Source organism: Macrotis lagotis, chromosome 1 (assembly GCF_037893015.1).
Source record: "Macrotis lagotis isolate mMagLag1 chromosome 1, bilby.v1.9.chrom.fasta, whole genome shotgun sequence".
Taxonomy (NCBI): Eukaryota; Metazoa; Chordata; class Mammalia; order Peramelemorphia; family Peramelidae; genus Macrotis; species Macrotis lagotis.
In genome coordinates, this window is record NC_133658.1 from 246,366,089 (window position 1) to 246,378,525 (window position 12,437).

A 12,437-nucleotide genomic window follows, 5' to 3' on the forward strand; every position below is an offset into this window, starting at 1 on the left:
AATTGAAACAGCTTACCCTTCTGACCAGCTGTTGACCAAAATAGAATGAAACTCCTGCCTCCAACTTAATGGTTGAGAAAGTTAGATTATCCCTACTTGTCAATGAATGACTTTTATCCAGTCACTGCATTTATATTGGCCTCACACTCTGGCTGCCAATCTTCCAAAGAGCCTTTTGGCCTTTTGGAAGGAACATCATGTTCAAGCATTATTGGATGGATGGCATGCTCTGTAGTGGAATTAGGGGTAGAGATGACTTCCAGTCTTGTTTGACAACAGTGAATTCTCAGGCCACATGTTGGGTCTCTGGGGGAGTATGTCAGAGAGAGTGACTTCTCATTTGAAATGAACTCTCTTTCCAATTGACTGCCTTTACAGAATACTTTGCTATTTTAACTCCAGGAGGGACCACTTTTCATAGAGAACAATAGCCAGCCCTCTTCTCATGCTTCAAAGGTAGCATCCAATGCCTTCTCCTATCGTCTCTGGGCACAGTCCCCTTAGTCACAGGTAGGATATGATACAGCCTGCTCCCTGCAGGTGTGGGTAAGGCCTGGAATTGGACAGAATGATTGACTTCTAATTGTTTCCCATCTGAGAATTCCAAATCAGCATTCAGGTCAGTAAGATGGCTCAGCAGGACATGCCTGCCAAATGAGGCCATGGCTGCCTCTCAGGAATTACATCTCGGTCATTCTGTCTGGCCCTGCTGGCTCAGCTACTGGTGCTGTCATGGATTCTGAGTGGACAGTGGATTCTCAGCAGCATTCTTAGTCTTGGGGCAGAAGGGTGGAATAGGGAGGGGGAGCCATAGCATTAAAAATGGCCTGATAGTGTGCTGCCAGGATTCCAGTAGCTGCTCTCCAGGAAGTGAGAATTACACCTCTTGTGAGATTGGTGAGAAATCTAAAGGCAGCTTAGAAGAAAGTCTTTGCAATGACTGTTTGAGGCCAGGCCCCAAATGGCATTCAGGAGGCTGATGATGGTAGACTCAACCAGGACCTTGCTGGCACAATGGTGTGAGGCAGGGAACATAAGGAGCTGATATAGCTTCAGTGGAACAGATCAAACAAGATAGATAGTCAACTCCTACAATACTGTAGGTTGATTTCTGTACTTAGCTAACAACCAATCTGTCATAAAGAATTTTTCAGTTGCTCCAGCAAGTGGTTTTTGCTATTCATCACAGGCCCTTGGATGTCATTGCTCTGAGGAAACCCTGCTTAACGACAGAGGCCTGTTTGGTTTTTTGTTTGTTTATTTGTTTCACCTGCCTGGCTCCTCCTTTCAACTAATCACTAGCACCTGAGGGCCCTTTCATGTGGTGAAGTGGGGGTCAGGTGATATCATGGCAACATTGCAGTTCATTTTGAAAAGATCCAACATTTTAGAGAACAGCAGACTCCAGGTGAATCAACATACCATGTTTTAGGAGGCTACCAGCCTCCTAAAAGCTAATGTGGTCTTGGATGACATTAGGAGCAGGATATCTTCCCCTTCTTTGGTTGACGATATATCCTCACTATCTTCTGCCCTGACCTGTCCACATCTGGAGTTTAGAATATCATAATTTAGAAAATGCATTATCAGCTGGAGAATCTCCAGAGAACATCCTTGGTGATGAAAGACCTCTTGGAGTACATCCTATATGAAGATCAGATGAAGGCATTGGGGATGTTTACCTTGGAGAAGAAAAGGCAAGAGCTACATGATAGCTGTCTTCAAGCATCTGAAAAGCTAGCATGTAGGGGAGGGATTAGGTATATCCTGTTAGGCATCTTTCAAGAAAACAAAGAAGCAAATGTGGATTTGAAGTCCAGAAAAACATCCTTACAATTAGAGCTCCTCAAAGTGAAATCGTCCATACCAAGAGTTGGTGGGTCCTCCTTTATTTGAGATTTTCAAACCAATGCAAGGCAGTACTTATTGAGAAGATGGTTCTTTTTTCAGTTATATGTTACATTTTGATGGTGATCCCTTATGACTAAATTGGATATTTCTGTAATTATGGAGAGCCAAACCAAGGAGCTAGTGAGATTTCAGAGCTCTTCACAGTCAGTGAGGGCAAGGAAGAAAGTAGCCTCGGTTTTCTCATCCACACAATGAGGGTAGGGAAGGGGACTGGAATGGGTGGCCGTTTCAACTCTAAGTTATGTTTCCATGATTCTGGAACTCTGGGATAGACAGGAAGACATCCTGCAGAACATTGCATTCCATTTCAGAGCAGAAGGTACTATAAGACTCTTCCCATGAGGACAAGGACTGGTTCTTGCTTGGTTCTTATCCCCAGGACAAAGCATGATCCCTGGCACAAGTAAGAGCTTAATCAATGCTTATTGATTTAATTGTTCTGGTAGAAGGAAAACATGATTCCAGGAATGGTCATAGAATCTCTACTATCCTTGGCTTTGTTTTTGTTTCCCCTGCAATGAGCTTGGCATGATGGCAGCCTCTCCCCTGTCCAGGTCTGGAAGGAACCCCAGAGTTCTAGGATTACACTCAGGAATGGATGTTGTGGACCCTTTCAGGCAGTGTTGGGGTTCAGTGTTTTTGTTCAAAGAGTGTTGGTACTCTGCACAAAATAGTACAGGGAAGAAGATTTGGAATCATGGGACCTGAGTTCAAATCCCAGTTTTTAACCATATCCAAATCACTTCATCTCCTTGGGATGGTGTTTCCGTATCTATATGCTCAGGGAGTTGGATTTGATAACCTCTCAGGTTGCTTCAAGCTCCATAAATCAATGCTGGTAAAGTCCCATGCTGAGTCTGGTATTTGGAGTTGTGGGTAGACAAGAGGTGCCCTTCAGAAACACACAATTTCAGACCTAAAGGGACCCTCAGAGGCCATCTACTCCAGCCCACATCTGAACAAGGACCCTTTCTATAACATTCACAGAAAGTACTTCTGGGACTTTAAAACCTTGCCCTGTCTACTGCTGGCGCATCCTGAGGCTTTCCTTAGAGTGGGTTTCCTTGGTCCAGAACAGAACTTCTGTCACCACTGGAGCCTGAAGGTCCTTCCCCCTTCTCTCATTGGTGATTTCTCTTGAGGCTTCCATTTTGTGAGAGGGCTCAGGCCAGACTGCCTTCATTTTCCTTCCCACACTGTTCCTGAGTTTGGGGACTTCAAAATCATATTCACCCTCCCCATCTTCCTCTCCCTTTAACCCCACCTCTCATTCCTGGTTTTTCAGCTTCCCTTTGAGTGTTGTCTTTTCTCATTACACTGGAAGCTCCTTGGGGCAGAAACTGTCTTTTTGCTTGTATTTGTCCCTCCCATGCTTAGCAAGTTTGCTAATCATAATAACTTAATAAATGCTTGTTTTCCTCCTTGCCTCAAATCCTAGAGCCCACCCAACTTCAAGAGATGGAAAACAATGAGGACATAGCTCGAACATTTAGATTAGTGTTCCCAATGGATTCTTTATTTCCCTAAATCTAAGTTTCTAGCTTGATAACTCACTCAGAACCCAGACTGTTCCAAGACTTCTCTAAGAGGAAATTGAGGCCAGAGAGGGGCAGTCACCCAGGTCATAATGAGCAGTCAGTTTCTGAGCAAGGTTCTTTGATCCCAATCTAATGCTTTAGCCATTTTACTCAAATGCCTCACTTCTGCCAGCCCTCCCAAGGGTGGGACTCCTGTGTCTTCTTCCCAGACCTTATATGGGGTCCCAGTTTTACCTCTAGTCATAACTGCCTCCCTGACTGCTTGGACTAATGCTGCTTTCTGGTTGCTAGATTCTCCTGATGTTGACTCGCTTGGCCACCTGTTGGTGCCTCCTGCATGACATCCTTGATTTCTTCCTCTGCTTCCCCTGCTTGGAGCCTCCTACCCCACCTGGGGAGTCCGACTCCTTTCGGAATCCTCCACAATCTTCGGTTACCCTCCCTGTCAACAACTGGCCCACAGCACTAACACATTGGGAAGGGCTTAGCCAGGGTTCCATTAGGCCACCTGTGACCTGAGCTCTGGGCTTATTGGAGTTTCAGACCACCAAAGAGCAAAGCAGATGTGCTTTCTCAAGCAAAGTTAAAACACAGCGAGTAAGCTCCACTTCCCCATTGCTTCTGTTGACAGAACCTAGGCTTCAGGTAACACAGAAACCTTGAGTACTTTCCTAATGAGCCGCATCCTGGCATTGTTCCATCCTCTATCACCACTCCTCATATCACAGATAAAGAAACTGAGGTAGGTAAACCCGGGATCCCACATCTAGGAAGTATCTGGGCCATTTTTGAACTTGGAGCTTCCTGACAACATATCCTGTACTCTATCCACTGTGCCACCTAGCTGATTTGGACTGCATGACATATGAGATTCCTTGGGATTCTGAGATTCTGGGATTTAGGGAATGCTTCTTTGTAAGTCAGTTAAGGGTCTCCCACTGCAGGAGAATATAGGAAAATGAGAGACTGTTTAATTCCCCCTCCCCCTCCAAAAAAAGTCTCTTACTCCATGCAAACCTTTGCATAAAGGGAGAACCAAAGAAAAAACAAACCAAACTGAAGCATTTCTCTCTTACTTCCTTGATATATCAATTTCAATGGGGCTTAGCTGCCAACCTTCAACATGTTTGTTCTAGGTCTTAAAACACACTAGGTGTTAATGATCCTAATGATGATTATAGGACCCCCCCCTTTCCTCCAGAACCCTTACCTAGCACCATGTATGGGTTCTTGACTTCTTGTTAGCGTCATTCTGAGTCAAGGTGTCCAGAAGCCTGTGTTGGATTCACAGAGCATCTGTGTTGGGAGGCAGCTATGGGGGTGTCTCTGGGGGGAAGGGTGCTGCTTGAGCAGATGGGTCCCCAACCTGCTGGGCTCCCAGCTATCTGGATTTATTAGGCAGTTTCAAATTAGAAAAAAAGGAAGAGGGTAGAAGTGGGGGAGGCGAGGGAGGGGGAATAAGCTTTTGTTTAACTGAAGTGATCTTGCATGTGGGTCCAATAATGAGAATGTGCGTGGAGCTCTCTACTTGTGAATCGAGTGACTACTGAATGATTCCCATGGTGATTCTTGATGGGCCATAGGCATGTCTGAAACAGACTTGGAGAAGAGGGCAGTGCAAGGGACCTTGAACAGAAAGGATCCTTGGCCCAATGAGACTGGGAACAAAGATGTATAGGACAAAGGAGCAGAGAGGGGAAGACCTGCTGCATTGTATGTGTCAACAAGAGAGGCATGAAAGTGTAATAAGAACTTTGGATTTGGATTTGGGGGAAGCAGGTTCAGATTTTGCCAATGATTCAATGTTCCTTGTCTTTTTTATAATCTTGGCAAGTCTGTTGACCTCTCAATTGAGCCTAAGTTTTCTCATCTATAAAATGAAGGGATGGACTAAATGACCTCTCAGTTTCTTTTAGCCTAAAATCTATGCTCCAAGGATTTTAGGACAAGATGATCTCCAGGGTTCCCCCCAGCTCTTCAAGAGCACAATTCTAACTGATTTGCATGGCATTGTCAGTAGCTGATTATGACTTAATGTCATCCCCTCCCTGAGCATATGCCTTTTAACCACTTTTCTGGGAACCATGTATGCCTTAAATGCAAATTTAATTTTATTCAGTTGAACAAAAATGAATTTCTAATGATTTTCTAAGGAACATAGCAACCCAAAAAGGATTTTTTTTGGAAGGGGGGGAGATTGGTCTTTCCAAATTGCATGAAATCTAACTAGACTAAAATGCAACCTCAGCTTATATAACTTCCAGAGCTAATAATGATAACTACCATTTAGATGGTCCTTTAAGATTTGCAGAATGCTTTACATTCATTGTTGCATTTGATTCTCATAGCCCTCCCTGTATGGCAGGTGTTATCTCTTATCATTCTCATTTTACAAATAAGAAAATTGAGGTTTAAATTGAATGATTTGAAATGACTTGCCCAGGGTCTCACAGCCAAAAGTAACTGAGGCAGGTTTTGAACCTAGGTCTTAGTTCCTACTGCTGGATCATATTAACTTGCTTGAGGTTACAGAGATAGTAACAAAACTTGTATTCTCACATAAGTCCTCTGACTCTGAATCCAGAACTGAACAATGTAATGTTTCCTCTCCTTTGTGGCCAACCCCCCCCCCCCCTTATTTTATAGAGGGAACAATAGAGGCCCAGGAAAGTGAAGCAATTTGTCCAAGGTCACACAGTCAGTGTCAGAATTGGGACTTCTGTATCTTGGATGCAGTGTTTTTTAACCACACAAGACTGCTCCACTATGACTGGGGTGTCCTTCTTAGGGTCCCTGAACCCTACTGTGTAAGGGAGCAGAGGACATTCATCCCATATTCCTGCTGATTGGCCCAAGCAGATACTTTCCCAGCTAAACAGGCCCACCCCGATGGAAGGGGAGGATTGAGGAGAAGGAGGACGCTTCGCAGCCAGTCAGAAATTAGGACATGAATTAGAAAGGAGCAAGAAAAGGGGACAAGCTCAAAGCACAGCTGCCTGTTGGTTCCTGATATAAGTGGATGTTCTGGAGGTCTGGGAGAGATGTTTCTCCTTCCCTGTAACCCTTGCACCACCAGTAGCAACATCCCAAGTTGCTACTTGGAATCAGAAGGGGACAGCCTTAAGGTTATCTCATCCAAGTGTTTCCCTCTTTACAAAAGGGGAAACTGAGGCCTCTAAAAATAAAGTGACTTGTCTGAGGTCACATGAGTGATAGGTGGCAGAAGCAGGATTCAATTCCAGGTAGGGAGACTTTGATTTCAAGCCCTGATTGAGCTCTTGCATAGTGAAGCTCAGAGCATGGTACCTAAATGGAATGAACTTGGAATCAGGTTTGGGAAAAAATCAACTAATCAAATGAGAGTCACTACAGAATAATAGAATCACACTTAGCCCCTGAGGTATCTCCAAGATATTCTCCTACAGCCCATGTCCCCTCTACAGACCATTTCCACTCCACTAGGATTTCCCACCTTTTCAGTCATGAGGATCCCCTTTTTTAAACATCCTGTTAGAAGCATGTGGGCTCTGTGGGAGCACTCTAATGAGATTATAGCTCACAAGTTCCCACAGAGAATAGATATAATTTAGTCAAAACTAAGGCATTTATTTACAAAGATGATGTACAGTTATACTTGGTTGTGTGGATAGCCTTGAATGCCAGATGAAAGATTTGGAACTTTTCTTGTTGGACCATATGGAGCTACTGAAGATATGTGATGTTTTTCCATCTCCTATCAGTATTAGGATTATGAGTTCTGGATCAGAAGTCTTGATACTTGGACTCCAGACTGTGTGCTAGCTTCTTACATGGTTGAAGCTAAATAGATCACCTGGGAACTCTCCTCTTCACAGCAATATCTGGGTCCAGGACACTAAGAAATAAATGGTTGAAAAAAGACAGGGAGCTAAGAAAGCAATCCCATGGAAGGGTGTGGGATGGTTAACTCATGCCTTCTCCTCTACCTCTCAGGACCATCTCTTTCCTTCTCTTCCTGCCTGCACTCTAAATGTCCTCTTTCCAAACCCTCAATTGACACTGGGGAAAAACCAGGAGCTAGCAGGAAATTGAGGAATCTTTTTCTTTTAGGTTTTTGCAAGGCAAATGGGGTTAAGTGGCTTGCCCAAGGCCAAACAGCTAGGTAATTATTAAATGTCTGAGACCGGATTTGAACCCAGGTACTCCTGACTCCAAGGCTGGTGCTTTATCCACTGTGCCACCTAGCTGCCCCGAAATTGAGGAATCTTTAAGTTGGAAAGGATTGAAAAGGTCAACTGCTCCAACCTTGCTAAAATTCCCTGCTGTAGCAACCGGGACATATGGATGTCCGGCCTCTTCTCCAATACCTCCAGGGAAAGTGTGCTTGCTGCTGCCTCTTCAGCTGCCCGGTCCGTTATTGGACAGCTCTAGTTATTAGAAAGCCCCCCCCACCCAAGCTTATGCTGAGCCAGAATCTGCCTTCTTCTGATTTCAGGAGCACATGTGATAGCCCTCCGCTCTTAGCTCCCACTCTTTGGGAAGTGATGAGCCAGCTAAACGGGTGCCATTTCCAAATGGGAGGGAAGAGAGGGACGTGAGCGCCACTTACAGCACATTCCCAGAAATAGTCAGGTATATTTGGTTACAAGGACAAAAGGCAAACACAGTCTGCTTGACTAAACCCCAAACATTTCTCATCAAAAGAGGAGTGAGGGGGCTGGCTGACCTCACTGCTGTTCTTAGGATTTTTCTTCTTTCTCTCACTACCCCCCCCCATATCCCACATGGCTGGTGACTGGGTAGAAAAGTCTCCAGCTCAACAACTACTGCAATTCTGGGTGACTTGGCTAAATTTCTTAGACTTGTGACCTTGACACAGTGATGAGTCTTTGCTGTCTCTGAATTCAGAGGACCTGGGTTCAGATTCTTCCTCTGAGGTTTACTCTTATCTCTGTAACCTTGGATAGGTCACTTGCCCTCCCTGGGCCTCAGTTTCCTCATCTATAAAATATAGGGTTGAACTAGATGGCCTCTGAAATCCCTTCCTGCTCCAGGCAGTTTTCTGCCATGTCTAGCTTGTTGGGAAGCCCCTAAGGGAATCCCAGTATTCCTTTATATCCAGGGCTGGTCAACTTGGGCTCTCGAGGACACCCTTTAGCATAGGAGCTGAGAGAGGACCTCTGACCAGCCAACTTATTTTATAGCTGAGGAAATTGAAGCCCAGTGGGACTGAAGGATCTAATCCAAGGTAACACAGCTGATTAGCGACAGAACCCGGCTGTCCTATTTTCTAGTATTTTTTCCACACCCTAAAGGAAAGCAAATGATGGTAACTGAAGAAAGAAAGGAGGAGACCCAAGAGTTAGGAGGGTGAGGAAAAGGATTCCCATCAGTTTTTAGCTCCAAGGGTCATCTCTTGCTTAAGGCCTTCTCTGATCTCTCAATTGTCAGGACTCTGCCTTTTCCCCACCAACAAATTATTTTGCATTTATTTTGTATATATAACATATAAGATCTGGGACTTAGTGTTTGATATAATCTGTGATCTCCTCTGCCCCATCTCTGGATAGTTTGCTTTTTATTTTTGTGGGGAGCAAAAGGAGGTCTATGACTGACTGCTCAGTCTTTTCATTTGCTATTTCCAAGAGTTAAATGTGTTAGGTATTTGCAGTCTAGAGATATGAAGCTGTTTGTGGGGATTGAGATAAAAATCACTTTTCCTAGTTGTCCCAAAGGGAAAGGTAACAGGGTGCTTATTCTTGGTCAGCTTAGCTCCTTGCCACAAATACCATGTAAAGGGCAAGTGTAGACATCCAGCAAACTTGTTTGTTGAGGCAAATCATAAACAATTATGAGATTAGATTAGATGATGGAACTCATAAGACTCATTGGTTCTTCCACTTGGGAACAAGATGAAATATGAACCCAATCAAGAGAAAAATCTCACTCAAGAAGTCCATCCTTAGCGGTCTCTGGAAACCAAGGACTGATTTTCCTCATATGCTGGTAGCTCTGGGAAGGCATAAAGTCCATACTTTATCTTTTGCTCATCTTTCTCAGAATGGACCTCTCTCTCCTCTGAAGTCTTTCCAAAACCAAACAGGGTTCACATCTCTCTCACATGAGCTGAGTGTAAGTTCAGACTCAGAGGTTGTTCAGTCATCAAGAGAAACATCTCTCTGTTGTTATTGTTATTTATTCCTTGTACTCAAAGAGGGCCATGACATCAGGGAGGTGAAACCATGACATGGAAGTGAATTGGATTTAAGTGAGTGAGGGTGGTGCAAAGTAACCAGTGGCCACATAGGAGATCAGGATAAACAGAGATGGCCCTGGATGCAGTGGAAGACTTCAAAGTCAACCTTTTTAAGGTCAACCTTTTTAAGCCAGGATATTTAGCAGGTCTCATTTTGACTGAGGTTATGCCCATTCAGTGATTAAGGGTAAGAGAGATAGAGAGATGAGGAAGAGAATGGCTTCTTTAACATCATTCTGTACAAATACAGTATATAACATGATTATCCTTCAGGGAATTGCCTAAGCCCACCTAGGTAGGAGGATGACATGTATATTTTGTATTTCTTTATCTATGTCCACATTGTTCCAATTTATGCACCCCCCTTCTGTCTTTGTATCTCCAGGGACTAGCACTGTGCCTCTAACTGAATATATGTATAATTGCTGGTTCAGTTGAATTGAATGATGGATGAAAGGAAGATGTCTCTAGGGGGGTGGATAAAAATTCAGGGACATCCATTCCCTTTGAGTGAAAGTTGAATGTCCTCTATGGAGAGTACCTGGAAATATGATACCTTCTAATAGATAAACTTACATGTCATAAGTTGGCTTTTCATGGAGTTTATTGGTTGTATGGAGTACTGAATTTAGTCTTTTTTTATACTAGGCTCCTTCTCCATTGATCCACACTCTTTATCTATCCTTGTGTTTCCAAATGGTCCCAAACCCTGGAACCCAGGGATCTTATTATAAGGAAAAGCAGATCTCCCATATTCAATGTTTTAGAATCAGGAACTCCAGAGGCCATATGTAGTGATAGCCCAGTGCCTATAAAGACTTGGAGTCAGAGCAGCTGGGTTCAAATCATAACTATGTCTTTGTGATCTTGGACAAATTGCCTTAGTTTCCTTATTTGTAAAGTAAAGGGGTTATACTTCATGCCTCTGCGACCCAGATCTAAATCTTTTCTGGAATTGGACCAACCTCTTCACTTAACAGATGAGGAAACTGAGTCCCAGAAAGGCCAAATGCCTTGCCTTTTGTTGAATGGCTAATAAATAGCAGAAGCAGGAGCTGATCCAAGGCCCTCTGACTCTGAATAAGGTCATTTGCTTGTCTTTTCAATGCATCACTCAGGAGCCCCTTCAAGCCCATTCTATATGCAGGCCCTGCTGCCCGCTGTCACGCTAGGATCTGTGTCTTCTTTGGTGGCTTTGCCTCGATTCCTCTGGTGTGGCTCCTCAGCAGGCCAGCCAGCTCCCACAAGGAGCCAGCTACCTGAGTGATGGATTCTTTGCCCTCATATGCCCTCTATTTTTTGTTTCTGCAGTTCGTCTCCATGACAGCATCTCGGAGGAAGGCTTTCACTACCTCGTGTTTGATCTGTAAGTATGGGAGAAAGCTGTTTGAAGCTGGGAGTGGGCAGGGTTGGAGGGGGTGGTCCTGAGGATGCTAGATCTGAACTCTCTGGTGACCTCAGAGCTTACATGCAGTTACTCCTCCTCCATTCCAGCTCTTCCCTTGCTGAATAATAAGCTTCCACAAAACAGCAAGTCAGGGCTCTCTCAGGGAAGTATTTAGGGTATGATGGTGATTCTAGAATAGTGATTCCTCCTTCTGGGGTCTTGTTTTATACCTTTCCTATATTTTTGGTCAGACTTTCCTGCCCAGTGGGCTTGAAGATACACCTGACCTCTTCATTCTCTTCCCTCCCATCCCCCATTCCCAAAACTCATTCTCCTGGTTTTCTCGTCTCCCATCTTTTCCTCTCCCCCTTGATTTCCTCCCTCCTACCCTTCCTCTCTCTTTACTCTTAAGGACTGGCCCTAATCCTAACCCTTACCACTTTTCTCCACTCCCCAAACCTTGCTCCTCCTTACTTTCCCAGTTGCATTGATTATATATATATATATATATATATATATATATATATATATATATATATATATATAAAACATTCAGGACTTTAACAACAAAGGCTCTTTTAAAAAAAAAAACACTGTTCTTTTTGTCTTCCCTTTTATGGAATGTCAATCACCTCTGACTGCTCCTCATAGGAAAAGACAAGCATAATTTTATTGCTTAGGGCCCAGCTAGTTTTGGTCAAGAAATGAGTGAGGAGCCAGATACAAAAACTTAGTGGTGCCTCCTGAGGGAATTCCTCCTTTTCCTCTTGGTCATAGATTTAGATCTAGTTGGGCTGCTTTTGACCATCTAGTTCAACCTCCTCATCTTACAGATGAGAAAAGTCAGGCCCAGAGAAGTTAGGCCACTTGTGCATTGTCATTCAGGGAAGAAGTAGGAAACCTAGAATCGAAATCCTGGACTCTCAATCTAGCTCCTCGCCCAAGCCACCAAGTCACCTTTCTTGATCCTGGCTTATGTCTTGGAGAGTCCTGTGCCTCTGGGGGATGTGTGTGTGTGTGTGTGTGTGTGTGTGTGTGTGTGTGTGTCCACGTGTGCACGCATGCGCGAGCATATGGGGGCTCTGCCACAGAGAACAACTTGTTTGCCCCAGCCCGAATGAGCGTCTGGGGGCTGGTGAGGAGGCACTCAGCTGCCTCTCACTTCCTGCCAGATATAGAAGCCGGGTGATCTTATCTCCCCCTGCTCCCTGACAGCTCCTGTTAAGCAGCGGACTATATTTAGACGTTCTGTGTGAGTCAGTGCTGCACTGAGACCCTGGAGCAGGAGACCTTGGCATGGCCCTGCCACCATAGAAATGAAGGAAGGGAAACTCCGGGCCATTGGTCCAGGTGGCAGTGGCTGACA

At 44.4% G+C, this 12,437-nt stretch overlaps 1 protein-coding gene across 23 annotated transcripts in view; it reads left to right on the top strand.

The window, feature by feature from the left end:
- Positions 1-12,437, top strand: part of CAMK2B (calcium/calmodulin dependent protein kinase II beta) — a 285,827-nt gene that overhangs the window by 178,421 nt on the left and 94,969 nt on the right. For all 23 annotated transcript variants that reach the window (XM_074210077.1, XM_074210085.1, XM_074210078.1 and 20 more), the window contains exon 4: positions 10,996-11,050. In XM_074210077.1, coding sequence (XP_074066178.1) covers positions 10,996-11,050 — 55 coding nt within the window. The remainder of the gene's footprint in view (positions 1-10,995; positions 11,051-12,437) is intronic.